General features: G+C 41.8%; 1 protein-coding gene across 1 annotated transcript in view; it reads left to right on the top strand.

Annotated features, from left to right (window-relative positions):
- ARHGEF38 (Rho guanine nucleotide exchange factor 38) overlaps positions 1-15,319 on the top strand; it is a 117,792-nt gene that overhangs the window by 91,456 nt on the left and 11,017 nt on the right. Inside the window, exons 8-13 of the mRNA XM_012779002.3 lie at positions 2,130-2,234; positions 3,538-3,660; positions 6,972-7,283; positions 10,613-10,756; positions 11,810-12,008; positions 12,134-12,393. Of these exons, the coding sequence (XP_012634456.2) occupies positions 2,130-2,234; positions 3,538-3,660; positions 6,972-7,283; positions 10,613-10,756; positions 11,810-12,008; positions 12,134-12,393 (1,143 nt within the window). The remainder of the gene's footprint in view (positions 1-2,129; positions 2,235-3,537; positions 3,661-6,971; positions 7,284-10,612; positions 10,757-11,809; positions 12,009-12,133; positions 12,394-15,319) is intronic.

The following is a 15,319-nucleotide window of genomic DNA, read 5'->3' as shown; positions in this document are numbered from 1 at the left end:
GGGCGCGAGTCCTGACTCCGCCTGTTGCTGTGAGCAAGTTTCTTTAACTCCTTCCACTCGTCAGGGCAAAGGCCACACGTCTGTCAACGATGCCAAAGCGCAGGGGCTTCAGTTAGGGACTCGTGGCGCTCCTGAGACGCGGCCCGGAGGGCCCCGCTTCCTCGCCTGCGGGCCCGGCGCCCCGCCGTGTTTCCTGGACGCGCGGATCCCTCCGCCTGGCGAGGCCGAGGCCCCGCCGTGTCCTCACGAGAGCCCCCAGGACGGTGCCCTGAGGCCGAGGCTCGGCAGTGACTGGCCAGCCTTCGCCCGCACCCGTCTGCCTCGGCCGGTGACCCGGGCAGAGCCCGCCGCAAGGAGCCCGAGCAGTGTCATCTCTGGCGGGCAGCCCGTCCCCAGCCCCGCAGCCCCGTAGCCCCGTCCCCAGCCCCCCAGCCCCGTCCCCAGCCCCGCAGCCCCGTCCCCAGCCCCCCAGCCCCGTCCCCAGCCCCGTCCCCAGCCCCGCAGCCCCGTCCCCAACCCCCCAGCCCCGCAACCCCATCCCCAGCCCCGTCCCCAGGCCAGACCGCGGGGCGGGGGCTCTGTCGGGGAGAGGACAGCAGGGAGTCTCATCATTGCTGCCACACCTGGGGCTTCTCTGGTTTTCCGTTGTGTGTGTGTGTGTGTGTATATAATAAGAGTTAAAACGGGAAAATGGCAAGGCAGGTTTTGGCACAGTGTCTGGAACATAGTGTTTAATAAATGTTAGTGGTTATTATCATTAAGACAAAAATACTTAATCTCAAACACTTGGAATCTATCAGTGGAGAGAGAAACCCTTAAATCATTAACTAGGTTTGTGAGGACAGCTCACTTTCTACAGTGGGGAGGATGGGAATGGAGGGAGGATTTACAGAAGTAGTGACATTTGAACTAGTTCTTAAAAAATAAACCAAATTTTGCGAAGAAGAAAAGGAACTGCAGCATATTCCAGCAAAAGAAAACAGTGTGGAAAAAGGCTTGGCTACAGGGCAGTAGAATTGGGCAGTATTTCTCACAGGGTGATCCTTTAACCTCCTACAAAATAAAATGTCTGGGGCTGGGTCCTTGGGAACATTTTTTAAAAATCTGCCCCAGCATATTGTTACGCACACCAGGCTGAGTTGGAGCATAGTGATCCTAAGGCAGAGGGTGTTGGATTTTATATGTATTGCAAAGAACTCTGTTGCCTATTTAATCAAAAGCTTTCTACACAAACAATGCTAAAGGGTTTCACAATAAAATAAAACATCACTGTTTTCTGAGTTATGTGTGAATCAGTAACTAAATGGCCCTTCCCTTTTCCACCCTGCTCTAAGACCAACCTCTTAAATTAAGAAACATGAGCCAAGAACAGCTGCCATTATGACCCAGTGCTGAAGTGAACAGCACATGCTATTCCTATTCCAAGAAACCTTTGTATGTTCAGAGATTTTGCCACCGTGAGGCTGGTTCTGATCTTGTTTTGTAGCCATTCTGATTGCCAAAAAAAAAAAAATAAATACTGCTTATCATTAATAGCAATTATAAGTGCATGCTTCTAGAAATTGCCACAGCATATAAAATGCATATTTTTCTCAATATATAAATAAGATTTAAAAAAATAACAACCCGTGACCACTATCTTAACTTTGCTGAGTGATCTTAACAGAAGGACTATTTTTGCTAACATTATATATCATCCTCCAAATTTGAGTTGATAAAGAACTATTACATTTCTTTAACCATGAATCTAAGAATATTTTCTAAATAAGCACTGTGAAATAAACTGGAATGAGTCATATGAGCAAAACAATAAATTCCAGCCAATAGATAAAATTCTGCTGTTTTATAAACCCAAAAACATGTACTATAATTTGAGTACATATGCAATATATGCTGTTAAAAACTGGAGAAAGGTCTTACAGTCCCACGCTACTGTTAGGCGGGTGAAGCTATGCAGAAGTGAACACCGCTACGAGCTCCACTGTGCTCAGGCAGTCAGCAAGCCATGAAAGGTCTTCATAGCAACCAGGAATTGTTTTTTAATGTGCTGGGTCAATTGGTCTGTGCCATTTTTTTAAACATCAGATTTATTTGAGTTCTGAAATAAATAATTTCCTATATATTTTTAGGTGAAAGACAATACCTTTAACAAAGAAGAAAAGCTATTTAGATCCTTAGAAAAGACTGTGAGGCATTGTGTGAAGAGCATTTCATTCTGTCTTCAGCACATACAGGTAGGTGAGGCACAACTGTTTGCAACGATTCTACAAGGATGCCTTGATTTCCGAGGTTATCATGAAGAGTGAATGTGACTGTTCATTTACAGGAGGACACTTTACTGTATCAAATTTGGAAGGCTGCAGACTACTGAAAGAAGCCAGTATAAAGACTTGAGTTTTGCTCTTTGTCCCCTTACCTGCTTTGTTTAGGAGTTGCATAGGAGGCAGAATTTTCATTTGTTTATTTGTTTGTACTAACTTACCTCTTTCTGGCACCTAAAATAAGTATAAAAATCAGTGCAAAGGAAAATAAATTGAATTACAAAGTAATACGAGCTACGATATGTAACACTCCCATGTCATTATGCTACAAGAGAAAAATACCCCCCACAAATTTCCAGTTCCTTAAGAGGCTGTCCTGATCGTCATGAGAATCATTGATTTCAACCAGCAAGTTGGGGTACAGCACACTCATTCTCAGTAGAAAGATCAGTCAAGAGTTGGCTCTAATGGATCTCATAAAGCGGAAAGAGTGTCCTTAATAACATCTCGACAATGGTTACGGCTGGGACATGTGAAAAGTTAGTAGAGTCACATGTAATCAGTTACTAAATGGTCCCTTCCATTTTCCAGAAGGTTTTCTCTTATATAGTGTTTCTGGCAGCAGACTTTCACCCTCTTCGATAAAATATCACACCAGCAAAGGATTGAGCTGACAGGCCCAGCGGGCTCCTTGGTACGAGTCATAGGATGTGTGAAGCCTGATTTTACAATCAGGTTTGGTCTTCTCTTCCTAAAGTGCTGCCTTCTGTGAGAAGAAACCCAAAACACAGTTGTAACAGCCAGAGGGCAGTGGGGACTCTGACCTTTATGTTCCTTTAGAGGAGAAAATGCCTCTTGGAAACATTTACAGGAAAGTCTATTTCCACTAACTGATGCAACAAAAATGTAAGCATCTTCTCTTAAAGAAAGCATTAAATTCACTAAGGAAAACTAACGATGTAAAAAGCAAAGAGGAGTGATTTTCAAAACAAGGGCTTTGTAAGAATTGCATGCTGAGAATGAATTTAAGATGGGACTTGACTTAATCAAAGAGGGTTGGGTACAGAGGATTAAGATGCCGTGATATAGAGGAGAAAGTTAGGAAATCGATTGTTACAAGTAACCTGATTGTACAGAGTATTCATGAAATTTTTTCATTTTTTAAAAATTTCTCAGTGGTAATAGAAGGTTATGATAATGAAGTCCACATCTGGGATATGTTTAGTTGTATTGACCTCAGAACTTGCCCCATCTGTAACTTTGTTCTTGGCTTCAGGACGCCCTGCCCCTGGCTCTGCAGAGTGCGACGGACCTCCAGACGATTTCGCACCGTGGAGATGAGGGGGAGAGGGGTGATTCAGAGACCCTGAGCAATGCCTCAAATCCCTGTCCTGACTTTGTGAGTTATTTGTATTCACAGATAAATGCAAATTAAATAGTGATGTTGAAAGAAAAGCTGCTTTTCTTCAATTTTTCTGGAGTTAGAAATAAAATATGCACTAAAGCAAATACTAATGTTTTGACTAGTAGATATAATGTTTTGATTAGTAGATTTAAACAGGAGATTTTTAAAAATCATTAAATGTTTTTGAAGTGGATTAGTTAGGATTTTACTATAATGGAAATTTAAGAGGACTACAGACTGTTTCTAAGAGTAGTGTCAGTGCAGCTTTAAAAAATAAATATTTATTCTAAGTTTGCATATGCTATGTCAAGGATTTAGACAGAAAGCTGTGATTTGCTTAGAGGAGTCTATGGAAATGTCCTGCGTCCCTACAGAAGGAACAAAGGTACTTCCAGAGGATGTGACTCTTACTAATATACCACATACTGGAAAGCAACGCCTTCCTATTGAGAAAGGACTTCTATTTAAGAGTCATATATTATTTCTTTTGTTCCGTGGTAAAATATTTGTTTTCTAAGAGTTCTGTGAAATATAGCTTGGAAATCATAAAAACATGTTTGAGTCAATAAAATACCTGAGCATTAAGCTAGTCTGGATAATACTAACTTAATTTGGTGCCTGTGTTTCTATAGGTATTATTATTTCATGGTAATATTTCAAGAATTATATGGAAGATATAACAGACACCATCACATTTTGAAAGTGCTGGCATTATTGTCATTTTGGGTCAGATATATCTTCACTGAGTGACCTTTCTTTCTTTCCTTTCCCCCTCCCCTCCAAGTCTCGCTTTGTTGCCCAGGCTAGAGTGAGTGCCGTGGCATCAGCCTAGCTCACAACAACCTCAATCTCCTGGGCTCAAGCGATCCTACTGCCTCAGCCTCCTGAATAGCTGAGACTACAGGCACGTGCCACCATGCCTGGCTAATTTTTTCTATATATATTAGTTGGCCAATTAATTTCTTTCTATTTTTATTAGAGACGGGGTCTTGCTCTTGCTCAGGCTGGTTTCGAACTCCTGACCTTGAGCAATTTTTTGTATATATATTTTTAGTTCGTCAACTAATTTCTTTCTATTTTTGGTAGAGATGGGGTCTCACTCTCGCTCAGGCTAGTTTCGAACTCCTGACCTCGAGCAATCCACCCGCCTCAGCCTCCCAGAGTGCTAGGATTACAGGCGTGAGCCACCGCGCCCGGCCCTGAGTGACCTTTCTATTGGAGGATGTTTAGCAATCCTGGCCCACCAGGCTCAAAATCTCAGCAACATCCCCCCTTGCCAAGTCATTGCGACAACCAGGGAAGAGCCCAAATATTTCCAAACCTAGGAAGTGATACAGCCCTTACCCTGTGGAAAACCACGGAGAAGCATTTTGTTTTTCCAGCACTGAGGAATGGAAAGTTAGGATTACAGCTGAACTGAGATGACAGATAGAGAAATAGGTTGATTCACAGATGGATAGGTGGACAGGTAGGTAGGTAGGTAGGTAGGTAGATTAGATAGATAGATAGATAGATAGATAGATAGATAGATAGATAGATAGATAGATAGATAGATAGATAGATTTTACAGCATATGTTTGATAGAAAAAAATGTAGTTAGTTCTTTATGTATTTTCTGGATTTAATTGTAGAGAGCTCATTTTAGAAAATTCCTTAAGAGAAGTCTCTTTAGGTTCATTCCAATTCATTTAGTTAATAAATATTTATTGAGAACCATCTGAGAGCATGGCATGCAGCTGCTCCTTCAGCAAGCTGGCTCCAGAATTTGGCAGAAAGAAGAGAGGTGTCCTGCCTACCTTGCATAAAACCACAAGATGATTAATCAGGCTAAATTAAAGTAATTATTAGAAAGTTCAATATAAAAGTAACTTTGTAATGGATAACATATATAGAACTCTTTTTAAAAATCAGATATTAAGAATTCAATATCTATCTAAGACAGAGCAGTTGTTCTTATCTAATCATGAGCGATACTTATCTACACATTTTATGTAGGGCAAAATATTAAAATAAAATCTGATTCTTATTTGTTCCAACCACAATTCCTATGTACAGGTGAATCAGTTCATGTCTATGAGTTACTGGGGATATATATATATATTGATTATCTTGTAATTCTGTATTAGATTGCCTGTAGAATCCAATCAAGTCACAAACACAGTAATTCATTCCAGGTACAATAAATAGATTATTTGCTTAGTCAGGGATTCATTAAACAGTCTGTAGGTATATATTGATTATCTCATAAGCTAGACATCAAATTTAATCTGTGTTGGCTATTGCTGGTGCCAGGAAGAGATTGGCTTCCCCCTCTTCCAGATTTCCCAAGAGTTCAAAGTTACCAGGGGCCATTTAATTTAATGAATACAGGCTACTGCTCAGATGCTGATTTCTTATGACATCTTTTGGGGTACAAAAGTGAAACCTACTTCCAAATTACCTTAACGTAATCATGTAACCCAAGCATATATGATCAAGGGTAAAGGAGGGTGGGCAGCAAACGTAGAATACTAGTGCATTTCAGAATAGAGGGAGAGGCAAGAGGAGTAGGAGAAATGAAATATAGGATGATCAAGTGATGGCATGGGGTTGGGCATTAATATGAAGTTCATTTTCAATGATTCAGACCTAAAAATGTAACAATTTAAGATACAAACTAGCTTTTGCTTAATCCTTCAATGTATTTGAAAAGAAAGTTATAATCCTGTGCTCATTTCTGTCTCAAGAGTAAAATACCTATATTAAGGTACTACTATCTATGTAGGGGATGAAATTCCACTACCAAAAATGAGTCCCCAAGATAGTTAGGGATTTGCAACTGATACGAGAGGACTAGGGTACACTCTCCTATAAGATTGACTATATTCCTTTTGTTGCCAACAAAGGGTGTGAGTGACATGGTGAATCTTTTACAGTCTTGGTAGTCAAAGACTGGAGATTACCACCCCTCCACTCCCATGTGCTGGAATAGCTCAGTTTGGCTCTGAGATGAGAAAGAAGGGGAAGGGGAAAGTGAAAGGAGTTGACTCCAATAACATAACCAATGGCCATAAAGAAAAGGATGGAGTTATATTCTGGGTGAGCAGGTTTTAACTTTTGTATTCCTCTTCCTGCTCACTCTTCAGGTTCAGTGTCACAGTACAGAGACCCTGTTTCAAGTCTTTGAATAAGTTTAGGTAGACATACACATGATCTTGGTCTTCCTTGAGCTCCTGTAGGGAAGAGGTGAGCCTACCGAGAATAGTTCTGCACAGGGGATGAGGCTGCTCCTTTCTCTGTAATGGGATGGTTTTCTCTCCTGGCAGGCAGCTCACTTACAGAGGCTCGTCCTGACCCCCCTGTCAGCCCTGCTGTCCTTATTCCCAGGGCCTCACAAGCTCATCCAGAAACGCTACGACAAACTGCTGGACTACAACAGCTACCTGCAGCGGTCAGCAGGAGATGAGTCGGACTTGGCCAAAAAGGAATACGAGGCCCTCAACGCCCAGCTCGTGGAGGAGCTGCAGGTGTTCAACCAGGCTGCTCGGGGGATTCTGTTGAACTGTCTGTGCAGCCTCCTCACCCTCCTCAGGGACCTGATGCTCTGGGCACAGCGGGCTTACTCCACAGTGGAGCCGGTGAGCACAGCACCTGGGGCTGCCAGGCCTGCTAGAAACCATCCCCAGGCAAACACGCCCGTCTGGAGTGTGCGCATGTGTGGTGTGGGGGGTGTGTGCAGACTTACTTTAACTGAAGCCAGGCAGATGGTCTTTTGCCGCTCAGCTCTCTTCCCCACAGGAAGCTAAAGGAGAGTTTGTAGTTCAGGTTTACTGTGGCTCACACATCTGCAGATCTTTCTTGGAGATCTCTTTTCAGGTTCCAAACACCTTTGCTCTACCTGCCTGATACTACGTTGAAGCTCAGCAATGTATATTTTGTATTTCTTCCCAATGAACATTTCTTAGACGTTAACTGTGGCTATTTAAGACGTGGCTTTTATTAGCTCACACTTTTTGTCCAAGGAAAAGAGAAAGAACAATTATTTATAAAATAAAATTTAAAAAAAGAAAAAGAGAAAAGAAAATAAGATGTGGCTTTTAAAAGAAAGCCATCTCAGCATAATGACAGAGACAGGATAACTTGCAAACCATTCTTTGTCTTGTTTTTGTTTTCCTCCAAGGAAGAGAAGCTTGATGTGTGTGTGTGTGCATGCGTGTGTGTGTGTGTGTGTGTGTGTGTGTGTGTACCTTAGCTCCCCATGAGAATATTATAATTATTTTCCTGATGAGGAAGAAAGATATTTACAACCTGATATCAACTTTTAAAAAAATCAGCTTGATTTGTTGGCCCCATCCTTTCAAGGATATTAGTTCTCATTCAGCTGGTTAGCTATTTAGTGGACAACATCTGGGCAGAATTAATTGTCCCTACTTATTTTCTATTGTGTATTTAATTAACCTGTAATGTATACTTTGAATTAAATTAAATTGAATAAGCAGACGCTGTATTTACATGGTTCATAAGTCAAAACCATATAAAAGCGTGTGAGCAGTCTCACACCTACTCCGTCCCCTTACATCCCACCCCCCACTCCCACCCTCATTTTTATTAGTTTATTTTTTATCCATTTAGGGTTCCTGTATGCCAATAAAAACAAATGCAAATATATATTTTTAGTTCCTAAAATTAAGACCCCAGACTACCATATTCTATACATCATTCTGCTATTTGCTTTTTAATAATATATCCTGGGGATGGTTCCATGTCAGTACATAGAGAGCTTCCTCATTCTTTTCATAGCTTTATAGCAATCTATTGTATGGCTGTACAATAATGTATAACCAGTCTCCTATTTTTTTGGTAACAACTTTGTTGTAATGTAACTTATATACCATACATTATACCCATTTAAAGTATACAATTCATGGTTAATAAGTCTTCTTTAATAGTGGGGAAAAAAAGAAAAAAAACTTAAAATAAACTATACAATTCAGTGATTTTTAGTTTATTAGCAAGAGTTGCGCAAGTGTCACCCTAATCAATTTTAGAACATTGTTGTCACCCCCAAAAGAAGCCCTATACCCATCCACATTTCTCCCCAACCATCCCAGCCCTAGGCAACTATCAATTTACTGTATGCTTCTACAGATTTGCCTATTATGGACATTTTGCATAAATTGAGTCATCTAATATGTGGTTCTCTGTGACTAGCTTCTTTCACTTAGCATAATGTTTCAAGGTTCATTGACTATGAAGTGTGTTTCAGGACTTAGTTATTTTCATTGGCAAGTAATATTCCACTGTGTGGAGAGGTGACACTTTACTCACTCATCACTATTGCTTCTCTATCAAATGTGCACCTTGGCAGCGGAAGAGAGAGCACGGGGCATGCTGTACCCATCCCTAAATGCTTTCACATGGAAGTGGCCTATGTCCTGGCACTCTCATTTCATCAGCCAAGCGGGTCACCTAGCCGTTCCTGAGATCAGGGAGGCAAGGGGACCGTCTTTCCACATACCCACCAGGAGAGGAGAATTGGAAGTCCTGGAGGACCTCCCTGGTGTCCGACATAGCAGTTTTATTTCAACTTATTTCTTGGAGTATTGATAAAACTTTACAGTTTGCAGAAGTGTTTTGGTGAGGAAACAAAACAAAGACATGATTTTTTAAAAAAAATTTCAGACTATTATGGCGCTACAAATATTTTGGTGTCATGAAATGCTTTTGTACAGTTTGAGTCAAAGTTATAAGTAGCACATTTTCTTTGTCTATTCTTCTGTTGTTAAATACCTTCTGTGTTTCCCTGAAAATAGGACCTACCTGTAAAACAAGCCCCAGCAGGATTTCTAAGCATTTGCGCAATAGAAGCCCCACCTGGAAAATCAGCCCTGGGGACCGGCGTGGCTGCGCAGCGCGTCTGCGCTACCCATGCATGTCGTCTCGGGGCGGGAAAGAACACGAGCAGCCCTTCTCATCTGCCCCAGGAGAGCTTTATGGCTCTGCAGGAGAGATGGGGACCAACGGTTCTAAAGGAAAGAGAGTCGCAAGAAATTCAGGATGGAATTCAGGGTTTGGAGAGTGATGATGTTCTAGAAGAAGGCAACTTAACTATATTTGAATAAATGTACATTGTTATACTGTACTTAAAAAAATAACACATCCTCTGAAAATAAGCCCTAGGGTGTCTTCTTGAGGAAGACTAAATATAAGACCCTGTCTTATTTTCGGGCAAACACGGTAGGTTAATTCCATGGCTTGGCTCTTGTGAATCCTGCTGCAATAAAAATGGCCATGCAGCTGTGTCTTCAATATACTGATTTTCTCTGGACGAATGCTCAGTAATGGGATTCCTGGGTCACAGGGTAGTTCTAATTTTAGTTTTTTGAGGACCCTCTGTACTGTTCTCCATAGTGACTGTTCTAGTTTACATTCCTACCAGCAGTGCAAAACAGTTCTGTTTTCTCTGCATTCTCACAAGCATTTGTTATTTTTTCTCTTTTTGGTAATAGTCATCCTATCAGGGTTGAGATGCTACCTCACTGTGGTTTAGATTTGCATTTCCCAGATGATTAGTGATTCCTATATTTTTTTGCCATTTGCATGTCTTCTTTTGAGAACCAACACAGGATTCCAGTCAGCGCCTCTAGTCTCAGCCACTTTCCCGCCACCATCTGACCGACGGCCCTCCCTTCCTGACCTCTCTTCCAAGACACGATTGCTTATTTTTTCTCTTCTGTGTTTCTTTTATTTAGGCTTTAACCTTTTAAAAGTTGTCCTATTATTTTAGTGAGATTTCCAGAGATAGCAAATTAAATTATCTTTATCTAGAAGCTCTAAAGTTACCCTAATTTTTCACTGTGAACCTATCATACACTGTCTCAACTGTTTATCATAGCTCTACTAAATTTAATACCTAATAAGGTTGTTTAGCTGTCTGGAAACAATGCCATATCATTTATACCTATAGGCGTCACTGCCGGTCTCAAGCATTTCTGAGATTCAGAATCGACTTCTGGAAGAGGTTCAAAATCTGAATTTTGTAAAAGACAACAGCGCCACCTTTATTGAGAGGAAACTTAGTTTTGAAAAGAAGAAGCCTGTGCAGATTCCGGTGAGTTGGGCAGCGCTCCTGACGGTGATGAGCATCAGCTCTTTGCCTTGTTCAAATCATATATCACATTATTTTCCATGTCACTTACCTTGTTCTCATATCTTATGATTTACCTACTTATGTGTATAATTTCTTATCTGTTTCTACCCTAAAATGGCCTAAAATGGTGTGTCACATTTGTCATGTTTGTTGAATAAGATTTTGTAGAGATAAATTATATTGTGCAACTCTTTTCATTTTCTAGATGAGGCATTCCAGGCCCCAGTGGTGAAGTGGCTTTCTCAAAGTCACGTATTACCAGTGCTGGAGAGGGTATAGGACTCTTGACTCCTGCCTAATTTCTGATGTTATTTCCCAGAAAAATACATGAACATATGCTGAATTAAATATTATTTATCAAGTGCTTAATATGCAAGGGATGATCTACAGAGCTGCAAAGAGTTAAAAGTTGCTCAATGCCCTAGAGGGAGTAGAGCCTCTGCCTTCTTCTTCTCTATAGCACTGCCCTCCTGTGCTTGCTAGAGAATTTTCCACTGAATAATTCAGCTGGGTGCTTCACAATAACAGTCTGATCACCTTGGAATAACCCCGAATCAATGTCTGGCTTCTACATTTAAAAACGTCTCCAGAGGCGGGGCGCGGTGGCTCATGCCTGTAATCCTAGCTCTCTGGGAGGCAGAGGCGGGAGGATCGTTTGAGTTCAGGAGTTCGAAACCAACCTGAGCAAGAGCGAGACCTCATCTCTACTATAAACAGAAAGAAATTAATTGGACAACTAATATATATACAAAAAATTAACCAGGCATGGTGGCGCATGCCTGTAGTCCCAGCTACTCGGGAGGCTGAGGCAGGAGGATCGCCTGAGCCCAGGAGTTTGAGGTTGCTGTGAGCTAGGCTGACGCCACGGCACTCACTGTGGCCTGGGCAACAAAGTGAGACTCTGTCTCAAAAAAAAAAACAAAACAAAACATCTCCAGAGAAAAAATATTTATCAATGCAGAAAGGATTTTTTGTACATCTATCTAACCCAAAACTTCTCCTTGCTTCTCCCAGCCAGAAATGCCACGTCAAAATGACGCTCACCGCTCCAAACTTCTATCCACATACCACGCAGGGGAACTTTATCAAGCTAAGCGCAGGTGCAATGCTACACAGGACTTGGACATCGGCCTTCTGGAAGGAGAGCTGGTGGCTGTGATGGAACAGAAAGATCCACTGGGCAGTATAGGCAGGTGGCTTGTTGACACAGGAAGTAAGTCTTTTTCTAGAACTCCAATGCTCTTTAAATTGAAACTTCCCCCAGGGCCTCTGTGTACACACCTTTGGGAGGAGTGTACCTGTGACTTTGGTTCTGCTTTCTTTGTATTTTCTATCCAGTTGTAAAAGGATATGTGTATTCCTCCTTCCTGAAACCCTATAATCCAGCAAAAATGCAGAAAGTGGATGCAGAGAGCAGGTTCTGCGATGATGACTTTGACAACATCAGCCTCTTTGTGTCCTCCCGCCTGGCCAGTGGCGGCGTCACCGGCACCCCGGAGAGCAGCACAGGTGCCGGCAGCTTGTCCCTCAGCGGCACGGGTGGAAAGTTGGAAACAAACGGCACCAGCGTTGACAGTTTTCAAGCAGTGGATGAACAGGTAAAAATGTGAACCTTGGTGTAAAAATACTTGGTTGTTGAAATCATGAAAGACTCTTTCCCTGACTTCATTCTATCGTACCGTAAGGCTGCAGCCCCCAGCCCTGGGCCGTGGACTAGTACCAGGCCCTGGCCTGTCAGGAGGTGAGTGGAGGGCAAGTGAGCAAAGCTTCGTCTGTGTTTGCAGCCGCTCCCCATCCCTCGCATCACCGCCTGAGCTCCGCCTCCTGTCAGGTCAGGGGCTCATTAGGTTCTCGTGGGAGCACAAACCCTACTGTAAACTGCGCAGCAAGCGAGGGATCTGGGTTGCTGCCCCGTATGAGAATCTGATGCCTGCTGATCCGAGGTGGAGCTGAGGCGGTGATGCTAGTGCTGGGGAGCGGCTGCAAACACAGGCTATCGTCAGCAGAGAGGTCTGACCGCACAGTAAATGTCATGCACCTGAATCAGCCTGAAATCAACCCCCGCCATGGTCCGTAGAAAAATTGTTTTCCATGAAACCAATCCCTGGTGCCAAAAGAGGGAGTATATCTGCAGGGTAAGTTGCTAAAAATATTGGAGGGTCAAGGGTATATATATTTAAGGTCTTCATTGACATTGTCATACTCCCCTTAAATATTTTTTGCCAATTTTTAAAAATTGGGTAATTTTCCTTTATTTTTTCAGTTATAAGAATTCTTTAGAAACTCAGTGCAAGTTCTTTATCGGATGCATAAATTGTAAATATTTTCTTCCAGGCATGACTGACTCTTAACTCTCCTGGTCATTATGTGTTATCACTCTTCTATTTGAAGTTTCAAAACACTGTTACTCTGTTACTGGTTCGTGCTCTTAGTTTATTCAGAGTCCTTAGAGGACACGTTGTATTATAATGCTAACTAATCAGTAAATTTAATCAGTGAAGTCTATATACATGGTTAAATGTTCTGGCAGACTTTGCCTAATCTCAAGAACCTAGAAGGAAAGAAATCTGAGGACCACATTTGTCAAGACACCTTAAAGCACTGGCTTGATGTAAAGTTCTACTTCTTACTTGGCTTTCTAAGGACTTTGGGCTGAGCACCTCATAGAGGCTCTTTCAGCCTGGAATTCATAGTGTGAGACCTCATCAGTCTAGTTCCTACTGGCTGGTACTGCAAAGCAGTTCTCTCCAGGTAACCCTCTCAATATGTATCATGTAAATTAGGTCTATGACAGATTGCCATTACCAAGAGAGGGAAAAAAAGATAATTTTCTTTGCTCAAAACAGAAAATATATTAATAGTATCTCTCTATAAACTGTTATTTGCTTTCCTTTTCCTCTGAGTTTGGAGCCAATTCAAAATGGCCATGGTATCAGGGATATGAATATAAGCCTTATTACTGATAAAGTTGGATTGAAAATGCATCTTGGATCTGTGTCCACATGAAATTTCCTATGCCTTCCCTCAGAGTAGAAATTACCCAGCTCAAACTGAAGGCCTCGCCTGTGGGTGAGCAAAGACTGTCCCAATAAATTTACTACAAGGGAAAGTAGAGGGTGTACCTGTTGGAAATGCCAGTACAGGGAGAAAAGAAGAAAAGGACACATAGAAATACTTTCCTTAATGTCTTAACTCCATCCAGTAGAGGCACATGAGCCAGTGGTTTTCAGACTCCTCCGACAATGCATCTAGTCTTCATCCCGTAAAAACAAAGAAAAAGAAGCCAGGTGTGCTGGCTAATGCCTGTAACCCTAGCACTTTGGGAGGTTGAGGAGAGGATTGCTTAAGGCTAGGAGTGTGACGCCAGCCTGGGCAACATAGCAAGACCCTGTCTGAAACAACCGGCAGGTAGAGTGGCAAGCACCTGTAGTTCCAGCTACTCGGGAGGCTGAGGCAGAAGGGTGGCTTGAACCTAGCAGTTCCACCGCATTCCACATGGAGTGAGAACCTGTCTCTAAGGAAAAAAGAAAGAAAGAGAAGGGATTGTATTATCTTCATAATCCTTGCCAGAGGGCTGCTATTATTTCCATTCTATTAGCTCTGTAGGGAGAAGAGAATTGTTAACCCCCTATATTTGTGATGTGACAAAGAGAAAATACATTATATCAGTTCCTATAAGGTGATTAAAAATAGGAATGCATTGTATCATCTTTTTGAATAGTAAAAATATTTTTCACATTGTAATATCTCACATTTGAAGTACCCTACAGAGCAATTTTCAATGTGGCTGTTTAGACTTTTATTCTTTATTTTATTTTACTTTATTTATTTCCAGGAACATCAACTGAAACCTGTGTTGGCAGAATGGGATGCCAGTCTGGGTCACCATTTCTTCCCCTTCCTACTGTGGCAGTGCTTCTTTTGCTTTCCTTCAGAATTGCAACAGCACATCGCCAAGGGGTGCTGTAGGCTGTAATCTTGTCTTATTGATGGTTCTCATGGACCCTGACAAGAAAGGACAGGGGGATGGGGAGTCAGCATGTACCTGATATCTAGGGGCATCTTTGGGGCTTTAAAGATCATTCACAAAGAAACGATTTCATACTGATTTAGACTCTAGAGGCTCTGGGATTTTTATACATGGGCTGAGTTTTTAACCTGGACTCCAAGAAGCAAAGGGGGCTGTGAATGGCTTTGGGGAGTTTCATGAATACCCTCAACTGTGTTGGAAATATTGTGATTATTTGCATATGTACAAATCTATGGCGAGAGAAGTCCATAGTTTTCAACAGATTTTCAAAGAAAATTTTATCTAAAAACGTTAGAAATCACTGCTATAGAGACTTAACTTGCTTATTAATTCTCCCCCTCAAGCAGGAAGAAATGTTGTTAGGTGATGAGCCTCCCTCATTTTCTAGGGTGGTTCTGGTGAATCAGGAAGTCTCATGGGTGGAGTCAAAATAAAACTCACCATCTTTAATGGGACACTTTTGTTAATGAAAGAGAGTGCTTACTGGGAGAAAG

Source organism: Microcebus murinus, chromosome 27 (assembly GCF_040939455.1).
Source record: "Microcebus murinus isolate Inina chromosome 27, M.murinus_Inina_mat1.0, whole genome shotgun sequence".
Taxonomy (NCBI): Eukaryota; Metazoa; Chordata; class Mammalia; order Primates; family Cheirogaleidae; genus Microcebus; species Microcebus murinus.
Note: the sequence above shows the minus strand (reverse complement) of the source record. Positions and strands in the feature narration are given on the sequence as shown.